Here is a 12,292-nt window from a genome sequence, read left to right as displayed (position 1 = left end):
GTGCATCCACGTTGTCAAAAGCGATCCTGCCAACGACGCCACCTGATGTTTCTGGGCTTCCCTCTTCAAAGGTGTCGGTGTGTAGTTCGATCATAAAGGATACTGCGGAGGCAAGGCCGGGTGGAAATAGAGCAATCTTTATTAAAACAAAATCTAATGCCTTGAGTCCAAGATCAGAAGCGGCTGCGTTCTGATATTATCAAATCTCTGGACAAAACAATGCCAAAATGCTTGTCCTCTGCTCCATCAAAACCTCAGCCTTTGCTCTTACGAGGTTTTTCGAAGTGCCACCACCTGTTCCTTCTGTCAGGGCCTTTTTTAAGAGTCTCTTCTCAAGGACACCCACTTCTTCTGATTGGTTCCCTTGCCAAATTACATAACAGACAAAAAGGAGTTTGACCTGTGTTTAGGCATCTCTCATTATTTGGCATGCAGGTCAAACTTAGCTAAGCACTTTACTGTCTGTTACCTTTGGCCCCTTACAGTTAGAAGCCAACTTCTGGACCTTCATTCACACAATGAAAATCAATGAGTCATGATTGAATCCAAATTAAGTAGATCAGTCATGATTGAATCTAACCTAAGTAGGTCAGAATGTGTTGTCCTCCAGACACCTCAAATACGTTACATTTTAGATTATTATCATAACTTCATTATTTCCAGTTATTGGATTATTGTGGTCAAGTATTCGGTCTCATTGTCATTTGTTACTGACAGTAAGAAAAAGAAAAGATACGTTAATATTTTAATGCTGTGTGAACAGCCATAGATACATTTATTTTAGCTCAAGATCACAAGTTAATTATTTTATGCTGTAGGTGTTCACGCTATTCTTCTTCGGGAATTTAATAATTTTATACTTCTTCTGCACATTTTTTTGCTCACTTATCTTCCTAAAAGATCAAAATGTTGAGCAATTTAAGGCTTGTATTTTATGGAAGCAAATTTGTACCATAATTCAAATTGAAATGCATTTACAGAAATGCTTTTTCATTTTCAGAATGTAGCTGCATTTTTTGACTCATGAATAAAATTAGTAATAAATCATCCAGGTTGCATTTTAATTTTATTCTTCAAGACTGCTCATTTTGTTACACAAAGACAAAGAAAACTGCTTTTTCGTTTTAAAGCCCGCCCCCCGCAAAAAAAGGTCCAAAAATCCATTTGAATTCGCAATCCCAAGCAGCGCAGGAGAGTGACGTCAGTGGCCTCTCTTCTTCAGTGTTGCCAACATGGCCACTGTCTCGCTAGACTTAGTGACTTTTCAGACCCTCTAAGCGACAAATTTAGCGACTTATTCAGATCATCGGGGGAAAGGCGAGAAATAGATTATATTGTAATTCACATGCTTCCCAGAGTCATCGCAGTCTGCGGCTCCTCTGCAGCAGCGCCGGGGTCTCCCTTGTCCCCTCCCGCGCGGCTGCACAGGCGACAGGCCGGTGTGTGGGGGCTGGCTGGGGCAGGCAGGAGCGGACACCGCGGTCGCTCACTCAGTGGATTTGATACCGGATAGCTGCCGTTTACTCTGTTTTGATCTGTTAATGTTAGGTGTCTTTAGCACAGGTGAGACCCAGAAGCGGACAGGAGGCTGTAGCTGGATGCAAGGAGTGTTTATTGTAACACAGACAAAGTCAGAGTAGGAGGGGGTGTGCACGGGGAAGCCACGCTCCGGGGCGCCGGAGAGCTCGGAGTCGTGTCAACACTCGGAAGAGCGCCGGGCGGGTGGAGCGCGCAGAGGGGCTGGGAACTGGAGCGGGGTCTCGACTCGGTCGCGGCACAGGAGGTCGATGGAGGCAGAGTAAAGCAGAGTTAGGGGGGAAACACTGGTAGAAGTTAATGCACAAAAGCTTTAGTCTTGGCAAAACTATGACTGAGCCAAATACTGAAACACGAAATACACGAAATCATCTGGCAACGGGGGGGGGGCGCGAGGCTCCAGGCTATAACGCGGTGATTTTGTGACCCGCTGCAGGTGCGTGGGTGTGGGAGAGAGAGAGACATTAGCTTATAGCACTTTGTAGAAGGAGCTTTATAAAGTTCACTCCATTGACTTGTATTAGTTCACGGGACTGAGCTGCCACATCCAATATGGGGGCGACGTCGACGTACGGTCCAGCTGATAACTTCAGTTCATTACCGGGAATACTGACTGAAAAGTACCGTGTGTGTTTCATGGGTTTGACTGTGAGACTGCAGTCTGACCCACCGTCACTGCCAGCAGCTCTTCAGAGCGGCTTCATTACGATCACCGTAAATGTTAGAGCATTTTCGCACTGGAAAAAAAATGTGCGGCTGATTTAACCAAGCAAACACGAACCATGGCTGGCTTGACTGCAGTACAGAACTGGACATGCTGGTGATTTCCCCGCTGTTTCTGAAGACATGTACCACAGTCTATGCTACCAACACAGCCTTCACACTCTCCTCTTGTCCCTTCTCTTGCTCCAGTGTCGAATAAGCACACCGCCGCCCCCTAACGTAGATGTGTAGCACGGTCGGTCAGACTTGGGGCTGAAGAAGAAGAGAGGTCGCTGACGTCACTCTCCTGCGCCGCTTGGGGTTGCGAATTCAAATAGATTTTTGAACCTTTTTTTGCGGGGGGAGGGCTTCAAAATGAAAAAGCAGTTTTCTTTGTCTTTGTGTAACAAAATGAGCAGTTTTGAAGAAGAAAATGAAAATGCAATCTGGATGATTTATTACTAATTTTATTTATGAGTCAAAAAAATGCAGCTCTGACTTTGAAATGAAAAAGCATTTCTGCTAATGCATTTTAATTTTCAAATTTGACATTTCAAATTGAATTTTGGTACCTATTTGCTGGGCCATCTTTTGAATATTAAATCTTGAATGTCCTTTTCTTTATCATTTGAATTAAGTTACAAAATGAGCAGTCTTGAAGAAAATGAAAATGCAATTTCAAATTTCGTTCAGGTTTTACTTCAGCATACGTTCCTGCTGGAGAAACTGTTTGGCTATTAAAATGTTCAGCTCATTAAGCCCATTCTGTCATGGTCTGACTGTTGGGAGTCAGATGTCTTTGTGTTTTTCTCCTGTTTGTCTTTCCTCTCTTTTCTTCCCTCACCGGCTCCTGTTTACCGGCGTCTGGACCTGTGGGCGTGGCAGCAGTGAAGGCAACAGCAGAGATGCGAACTTGCGTCTCCATTTTACCTGCAGATCATTCCACTTATTATCCCCTGCTACATAAACCCGGTCTTGTCTCCACTGTTCCACCAGTTACGGTGATTTAATCAAGGGCCTCTAGCCATTAGCGATTAGTGTTAATTATTTTGTGAATTCAAGTGTGTGTGTTTTTCTCCCGATTGTGTTTTTTCTGTGTATCTGCTAGACTCCAGCGCCTCTCTGCCTATCCACCTGCTGGTCTGCCTGCCGGCCAGCCTGACCAGCTCAATCACGTCCCCCCACCTCTCAACAAACCCTCTGAGTCAAATAAAGTCTGTTACTGTTGACCACTGCTTTGGCGCCCCCCCCCCCCCCCAAAACACATTCAGCCTATTCAGCTTTTGAAATATGTAGTTCTTTCTGCAAAATCTTGCCCATTCATTCTTATGGGTAAATCTTCCAACTAATGGTTCTGCAACTGCTTCAGCCGTGTAGTGCAATGCATTATAGTTTTATGCATTTCAGGCAGGTATTTTCTAGTATTTTAGGCAATTTTTCCCAAATCACTTCAGCTGTCAGCATGCACACTGTATTTTAACAGGAAATGCAAATGTTTCTAGATTTAATTTATTTTTAGTATGTAGTATAGTAAAGTATGTTAATAGGTGACCTCTCCACACCAACAGCAGCATTACATAAGTCCCCCCAAATATTCGGATTCATCAAAAAAATAAAAAAATCACTCAGAAGATTTTATTAATTTATTCTGATGTCACTTTCTACAGTAGCAACAGTAACACAAGAACTTTCTGCTGAACAGTGTTGGACAGCAGAGGGAGATAAACGCTCATGTACACTCACAGACGCAGTTCCACCTTCTGATTAGTAGCTGATCGTATATATATATATTTCATTTCAATAATAAATTATGTACAATTTTGTTGGAATGAGAAAGCAACAAGAGAGACAGAGAGAGCTTGTGGTTCGGTCAGTGATGGTCACTGTTTGGGATTGTGGTCAGGGGGTTGGAGATGAGAGGCACATGTTGGCTCCTCCAGTTGCATTGTTGGAAGCAGCCGGAGGGAATGCCTGATGATGGGGAAGGAGCTGGCGTGGAGGAGTCACCACACGTAGGAGTCGTCATATCTGCGGAAGGACACAAGGAAGAATATGTGATTGACTGTACAAGGTCAAGTTTATTTCTGATAAATGACTAACACTCATGTGTGTTCATTACAGGTTATTCCTGCAGTTAAAGTGTGGGGGTTTTACCTTGATCTCTGGTCTCTGTTGCTGTCGCTACCAAATAGCAGCTCTGCAACCACATCCTCCTGAGCTGAACGCTTTCCATACCTGGGACAAGGATAAGGAAGGCAGTTCTTAGCCGTGCTAGCGGACTATGGAGCAGCTTCATACTTAATGCGCTGTGACTCCTGAAAACACTGTCAACACTCTGCAATCACAATCTTAAATATCTCAACATCAGCTGAATGGATTTGCACAAAATTTTAGACGGTCATGATACCCCGAGGGTGAAGCCTGTTAAATTTGATGACCCTGGCTTTTCTGTTGTTTGTTTGTTGCCAACAACCAGTTAAAAATATAAATGTGTTCAATTCTTTGGTTTATGACCTGCAAAAGAAATAACATTCAAGATTCAAGATAAATGTATTTATCATTATACAGCACAGGCTTATATACCGCAAGGGTAGTTGTTCACCCCTCACTAATATCAGTTCACTGATATCATTAATGCTCAGTATATGGGTACCAATGATACCTATACCTCAGCTGTACTTTATGTTCAGTGCTAATTAACATTGTTAGCATGCTCAAATTAAATTAAAAAAAGAAGATACAAATTCTGTATTCATGAGCATTTTAGGATGCTGGTGTTATCACCTGTGCTTCAGTAGATCATCACAGAGCTGCTATCATAGAGGCAGACTCATTGCCTTGTTACCTCCACCAAAGCATTTATGTTTTATGTGTGTTTGTTGGTTTGTCAGCAGGATTACACATAACATTTAGTTGTTTTGAAAAAAAAAAAAGAAATCTGGTGTATTTAGGTGGCTGTTATATAGAACTGGGTAGAATTAAATGCAATCATCATCCGTGAACTCAATAACATCCAGTTTGGAGCACAATTATTCTGTAATAGCCATGATGACATTATACTATGACATTATACATCTGTTCTTCGAGCTTAGTCATTCTAGAAATCTAACTCATAAAGTTTATATATACAATATCAATAAGATAATAAGATACCACTGACCTTTTAAAATCTTTGCGCTTGATGATCATGTTAGCTCACAGTTTTATTATATATGCTGATACATACGTGTGTGTGTGTGTGTGTGTGTGTGTGTGTGTGTGTGTGTGTTGAAATGCTCTGCGTCTGAGGTTGTCATTTCCAAGGGTTAGTCTTATGATTGTCTTGATAAGGAAATCAGGGCTCCAAGAGAGTGGCAAATGTAAAATCATAGAGTGGTTTCACACTTATTTGGCAGTGTGTGTTTGTGTGTGTGCATGAAACAGTGCTACTCAACACAACCCATGCTGTGCAATCCTCACTTCCTCTGTTTTCCCATCAACCACCTGTTCCACAAGCACCCAATCTTATGCTTCATTACACACACGGCGGTCTGTGTGTGTATTTCGTCTCCTTTGGGAAAGCAATCGAGCTGCCCACATGCTCGGTCTCAGCTGTCCCAGAGGGCAACACCTTAGGATGTAACCCAGGATGTAAAATGCCTTCGCCTCTGATAATGACCCGCCATATTATATATATATATATATATATATATATATATATATATATATATATATATATATACATATATATACACACATATATATATACATATATATACAAACATATATATACATATATATACACTAATATATATATATACACACATATATATATATATATATACATATACATATATATATATATATATACATATACATTTATATACATATATACACATATATATACATATATATATATATACACATATATATACATATATATATATATATATACATATATACATATATATACACATACATATACATATACACATATATATATAAATATATATACATATACATATACATACATATATATACATATATATACATATATATATATATATACATATATATACACATATATATATATATACACATACATATGTATATATATACACATACATACATACATACATACATATATATATATATATATATATATATATATATATATATATATATATATATATATGTATACACATACATACATACATACACACATATATATATATATATATATATATGTTTGTCTACCAACAAAATTAAAATAAAAATGTCTCTGAACCTTGTTGCTAATTAGTAACATTTTAGGCAAACTTCATACGAAATCATTTGGAAACTGGAAAATGCAAAAGTATTCTTCCAAATGGATCCATTGTAAATGACTGAACACGCTTCAGTTCATATTCCAGGCCCATAGGGGGCGCTTGAAATTCACCAAAAACAGAGAAGAAGAGACGGAGCATGCGCATGAAGCTTGCACGCTGTAAACAAACAGACAGTAGAAGGAGAAACTGAACACAACAAGAAGAAGACACAAATGGCTAGTCTGTTGTCCATAATCCTTTTTTGCTCAGCGGAGTGGCAGAGGAGCATAATATTTTGCAGTGGCGAACCGTGCCTATCAGAACTGGGCCTTCATTGGCCACATATCCAAATATGATTGGTTGATTAAATTATCAATCCAAATGTACACTGTCATTACGTTTATTGGTCAGGGCATTCTAAAAGGAAATAGAATACCCTGGATGGAGGATATTCTGCCCAGAGACACCGTAGAAGAATATCTGATTGGTTGAATTTTTTTTCAACACAAAACCTCTCAAAAGCGCAGTGTATGGACAGAAAACTACAGAAACAAGTCTGCGTAACTTTATTTTATTTATAGAATTAATAAGAAACATTTCTTTTTCATCTGAGGATTCTAGGGCCTTCTCTGAATATCTTGAAGGCCTTGAAGATTCACCACTGATATTTTGCCACAAGTGTGTAGTCTGCCATTGTTGTTGTTGTTGTTATAAAGCGCTGCAGGGTTAAGAGGATGAAGGCTAAAGGTCGAGGGGTGGGGCGAAGGCATCAAAGTATGCGGACAGTATCGCTGTCTAATCGAGAACGCAAGGGCAGCGTTTTTCGAATTTATTCACCCGGAAACCAGATTTCAAAAAAGCGCATTGACAGGCACTGCGTTTACAGCATCCATTTGGATGATCGGCCAAAACAATGCAAAACATGTTCGTTTACCCAAAAAAGTGTTTCCATGTGGATGGCCCCTTAAGTGTACTTAAACTGAAAACTTAACGAGCAAATACTGCAAATTGTACAATTGTTTAGATGCTAGATATTGAATGGGAAGAAGCTGAAGTGTTAAATGAGCACTGAAAATATTTATGTGCCTTTAGAAGTGTGAAAGCAGTGGAAATTGTGTTTGAAAATGGTGATCTATGACGAAAAAAAAAAAGTGAATGAGCCAAGAAAAAAAAACTTCTGTATATTGTAAAGTATAATACATATACAGAATCTCTGTCCCGTAATCCAATGGTATGAGCTATTTATGCACAGAGGCCTGACAGCCCAGATCCAGCTCCAATTTTATCTAGAGCTACCGCCTGAAGCTCACATCCATCACATTCCCCAGCATTTTATTGGATACAGAAAAAAAAGCTCCATATCCCCATGGATTCTCTTATTGCATGTCTTCATCTGCAATTGTCATTTAAATGTAAAAACTGTTAACTTGAAACAGATCAACTATACGGCATTAGGAGCCTTCTTTAAACCAAACATCTAGAATAGAATAGAATAGAATGCTTCTAAACCAAACATCTAAATATCAATGACCTATTTGGTTTTCATGAGTATGAACAGATGAGCTAGACTGCTTCAAATCAAAAAGTATGCCTTCTGACAATTCCTCATTGACTTTAATACCTTAAAGCAGCAGACCTCGGCTCAGGCCCCGCTAACTTGATTTGGGATTCTTTCTTGGGTCCATCCATGCCGATTATTGCTCTGGACGCATTGATTTCAAGGCCTGGAGGTTTTGGAAAGTGGCCAGTAATCTAATCCTACTGAGCTCCTGTGTGCAGGCGAAGGGTTTAGGGGGTGGGGGTGGGGGCATCAGCAGATCTGTAGGCTTAAGTATGAGTTGGATACTCATAGAACTCAGTTGTTACAATGGCTTGAATACAGCAAATACGATGTGGACTAGGGAACTGTACAGGAATACATTGATTGTGGATTGGGTGTGCTAATACCTTTGCCTGGTGATCAGATTGATGTAGTGTCTCAGGGCAGTGTAGTACTTGGCCAGTTCTTCAGGTGGAGCATCTTCACCGGGGTTCTCAGGTTTGGGGGGGTAGGCATCGGCCAGTGTTCCAAGACACACCAGCACACACAGCACTACAGCCACCAGTACCGTCCATGGCTTTAGCATCACAGCCATCTGTAACAGAGGAGCAAGACAAGGGGGTTATGGAAGCTGAGGGTCCAAAACAGTAATCAGGAGGACCAGTTTGGTTTTCGTAACAAAAATAAACCCATTTGATTTGTAATGTATTTTTTAAATAATAGTTGATTGTGTTACTTGTGGTCTTAAATTCTATTTCCCATTGTATCATTGGTGAATCCCATGACACCTTAAAATCTCTAAAGGAAATTCAGAGTTCTTCTTAAATGAGAAAAATATTTGGTGTATGTCAAACCTCCCCATAGGGTGTCACTTGTTTTTCTAGAAAATTACTACTCGGGCTCAGTTGGCTGACGAACAGCTCAACAAGTCAATGTGTCTCATGCAAAGAAGAAAAAACCCTCTTCAGACAGTAGATTGACTTATCATCAGATTCTCCTACTGAGGGTTGTTTTGTACCTGAAAGAGATGAAAAGAATGGATTACTTGCAGTGGAGGAAACTCATTTCACACATCATCAGGGAGGCTGTGGGTTTGATGGTTATTATGAAGCTCCATTTCTATCATAGTGTATTACAAGGCAATTCTACGTATTATTTTATGTAAGTTTTAAGGCTCCTACTACTTTCATTACTATTAGAATTATTATTACGACTAGTTCAAATGATAATAGAAATAATAATGTTAAGGAACTAAATAGTCATCTATCTTTGTTGCGTTGACAAGTGAGATGGAGGGCCTTATTCAGATGGTCTCTGGCGCATGGTCTAAATATACACACAAAAGGGTTGTATTTATACCCTGAGTCAGTCATGGGTATGTTTTGGGCGGAACCTGAATTGCTGCGTGCTGCGTGTGCCTGTGCGGTGAGCGATTCTCAGTCCGTGGATCAGACGGGACAGGTGATATAAAATTATCGACCTTATCAATAACGGGTGGGATGACAGGGGTGAAATTAAATTTCAGCTAAATGAGTAAAATATTAATGACATTACCTGCAGCGATCCTCCATCACAAACCATGTGTGTATCTCTACATTAAAATTGACGCTTAATGGGGCCGCTGGACGTGAAAATGGAACTGCATCGGACTGAAACTTGCAATGAAACTGAACCGTCTGTGCCACTTTATGGATGAAGACTGTAGATGTAAACAAGGCATCTTTCCTACCCTAATCCTGTCTAAGTAGCAACTGCATTTTGTTATATAACTTTAACGCTTTTACCAATTAAATGCCCAATTTGTAAGATAGCTGATTATCGAGTCTCATTTCCAACTTGTCACCCTTTAGGTTGGTGGCCAGCCCGGCTTAAAAAACCCAAAATGTAAGTATTTGACGAGTTGGGAATGAGACTCAATAATCAACTATTTTACAGATTGGACCTTTAACATTTGCTTTCTCACCGCCCTCCTGCAGGATATAGTCTTTACATGCACTGTTGTTCTGCACTTTGCAGTGTCCTGCTTCAATATTATTTTATCTTTAGGGCGGTAACTACACCATTGTTGGTTGAATTATTTACTATTGTGTTCTACATTGTGAGCAAAGTACTGTCGGAATTCAGCAGTCAGGTTAGAACAATGTAGAATTTTACCAATTTGGAGGGCTCAGCCCGTAGCGGAGGACAGTAATGTTAGCTTTATTGAGTTTATCTGATGTGCGTGAGTAGGCCTATATTCCCCCTTTTATTTTGAAAATGTGTAGCAGTACAAAAACAGCTGCAGTCGTTCAACAGATGAATTCGGGCTGTTATTGGCAGCAGGTCTGCTTCATTGTGCTCTAATGCTTTAACAATCTGCTGGGGACACATCCCCATCACTTGCTAAAATGGCCAATTTTGTCCCCATCGCTTTTTAAGAGCATACGTAGTTAAAGAAATGCCTAACTCACAAATGAGACGATAACTGAATTTTGCAAATAATAATATTTTCCGCCCTGACCTTATCCCTTCATTACGCTGCAATGCCTAAAATCAATCACTTGAAAAAAACGAAAGGTGGCATTTGACTGTCCTCCCCTTAAAAATCCCTCCATAAAAGTTTGTGTGTGTGCGCACTAATGTCGTCAATATTAAGCAAAAAGAAACTACCATCAGAACTTGCTCAAATCTGTGCCATGGCGGCGCTCTCCGTGGTGCTGAACGTTGCGCCAGAATCACCTCACCTCTTCGATAAACCGAAGTTTTACGCACAGGCAGCACTATAGTAAGTCACTATAGCATTTGTAATTCAATACATGTCTACTATGAAATGCTTTTGTTTTTTTTTATAGCTCATCACATTTAACCATCGTCTGAAATCTTTGTCATGTATCAAGGCTTTTCAGTTAGTAGCTTACTTAAAACAATTGTCTGGCAGGTTAGAGCTTTTAAGGGTCGATGAAATAATATGACAGGAACTTCTTTCCTTCTCGACCTTTGAGCAAAAAGTTGAGGAAAAACGGCATTGGCTAATCCAAACATTTCGTAATGGAAAAGGCTTCAATTAGGAAAATGCTGATGAATAAAGTTGAAAAATTGCCTTCTACTCTGTCTGCATGTATTTTCAAAAATGATTTTTTTTTAATTATAAGAAATACAAATAAATGAAATATAGCATGTAAAAATGCCATCTACTCGCCTTATAGTTGTCTGCATCAGAGTCCATTAAAGTGTATCACTCGTTTTTTAAATCAAAAGCAACTAACTCATCTCAGTGAAAATCTTAAAAATGCGTGAATGAATGTTTAAAATGCGTAAATGAATAAGAGTGAGAACTTACCTTGAAAAGACTTTGGAGGCAACAGGTAGAAGTCGAGGGACACAGGTGGTTTCTGTCTGCGCCGTCTAGCCTTGTTTTCGTCTCTTCTCTCGCTCAGTTTGTCCTCTGCAGGTCGGTGCACTTTGCTTCCAAACTCCGACAGAGGTGATTTATATAGTTTTAGCAGCACCCGAGGAGGGAGGGGCTACAACGTGTGCGTGTGTGCGTTTGTGTGTGTGTGTGACCAAAAAAAGCTGTGTGTGAACAGGCCAAATGCGTCAAATGGTGATGACGATGGAGACATTACGAACACGCCGGTCACGCAGTCAGTTTTCTGTATTTGATGGAGTCAACAGATGACATTTCGGGCCCTGACACTCTGCATCAGTGGAGAAAAAAATGTCTGTGTTCACTCAAACCCTGCGTCCCAAAACTGCTTTCCAGCTATCATGGCACCCTTGTCCCCACAAAGCATGTGTCACAGCATCATGACCCATGACCTCCTTAATAAGAAATGAGAAAAGGCAACATGGAAAACCATGAAATTCAATAAAATATCACTTTTTTTCACTTTTGCTGAAATGTTGTGATTTGGAGCAACACTGTAACAGGAATACAGAGGGCACCAGCTGTATGGAATAAATTGATGATACTGACTAATTATTGTCATGGTTATATGATCAACTGGACTTTGTATCTTTTCAGAAGAAAATAAATGTTATAAGTTCTGTACAGCATAATTCTAAGGATATTAATTTGTAACATCATTATGTCGAGGTTAAACTTAAGGAGCAAGATATATGATACACTGCAGGTTAGCCTTTTTGTAAAATACAAAAATGTGAAATAATCTGTATCTTGTCTGTATTGGCCATGAGAAACAGGTATTATTTGCTTATCAGCTGAAAAATATGCATATTGTGCATT

The 12,292-nt window shown here is 39.7% G+C and overlaps 1 protein-coding gene across 1 annotated transcript; it reads right to left on the bottom strand.

Annotated features, from left to right (window-relative positions):
- Window positions 1-3,866: 3,866 nt before the first annotated feature.
- Window positions 3,867-11,500, bottom strand: pyya (peptide YYa). Its single transcript, XM_030407807.1, has 4 exons — window positions 11,387-11,500; window positions 8,475-8,662; window positions 4,393-4,473; window positions 3,867-4,266 (listed from the first exon to the last, which is right to left on the bottom strand). Exons 2-4 carry the CDS (start codon window positions 8,660-8,662, stop codon window positions 4,242-4,244), a joined length of 294 nt encoding a protein of 97 aa, XP_030263667.1. The 5' UTR covers window positions 11,387-11,500; the 3' UTR covers window positions 3,867-4,241.
- Between the last annotated feature and the right edge of the window lie 792 nt (window positions 11,501-12,292).

The sequence above is a fragment of the Sparus aurata genome, chromosome 23 (assembly GCF_900880675.1).
Source record: "Sparus aurata chromosome 23, fSpaAur1.1, whole genome shotgun sequence".
NCBI lineage: Eukaryota > Metazoa > Chordata > Actinopteri > Spariformes > Sparidae > Sparus > Sparus aurata.
The sequence above is the reverse complement of the archived record's forward strand: the minus strand, read 5'-3'. Positions and strand labels throughout refer to the sequence as shown.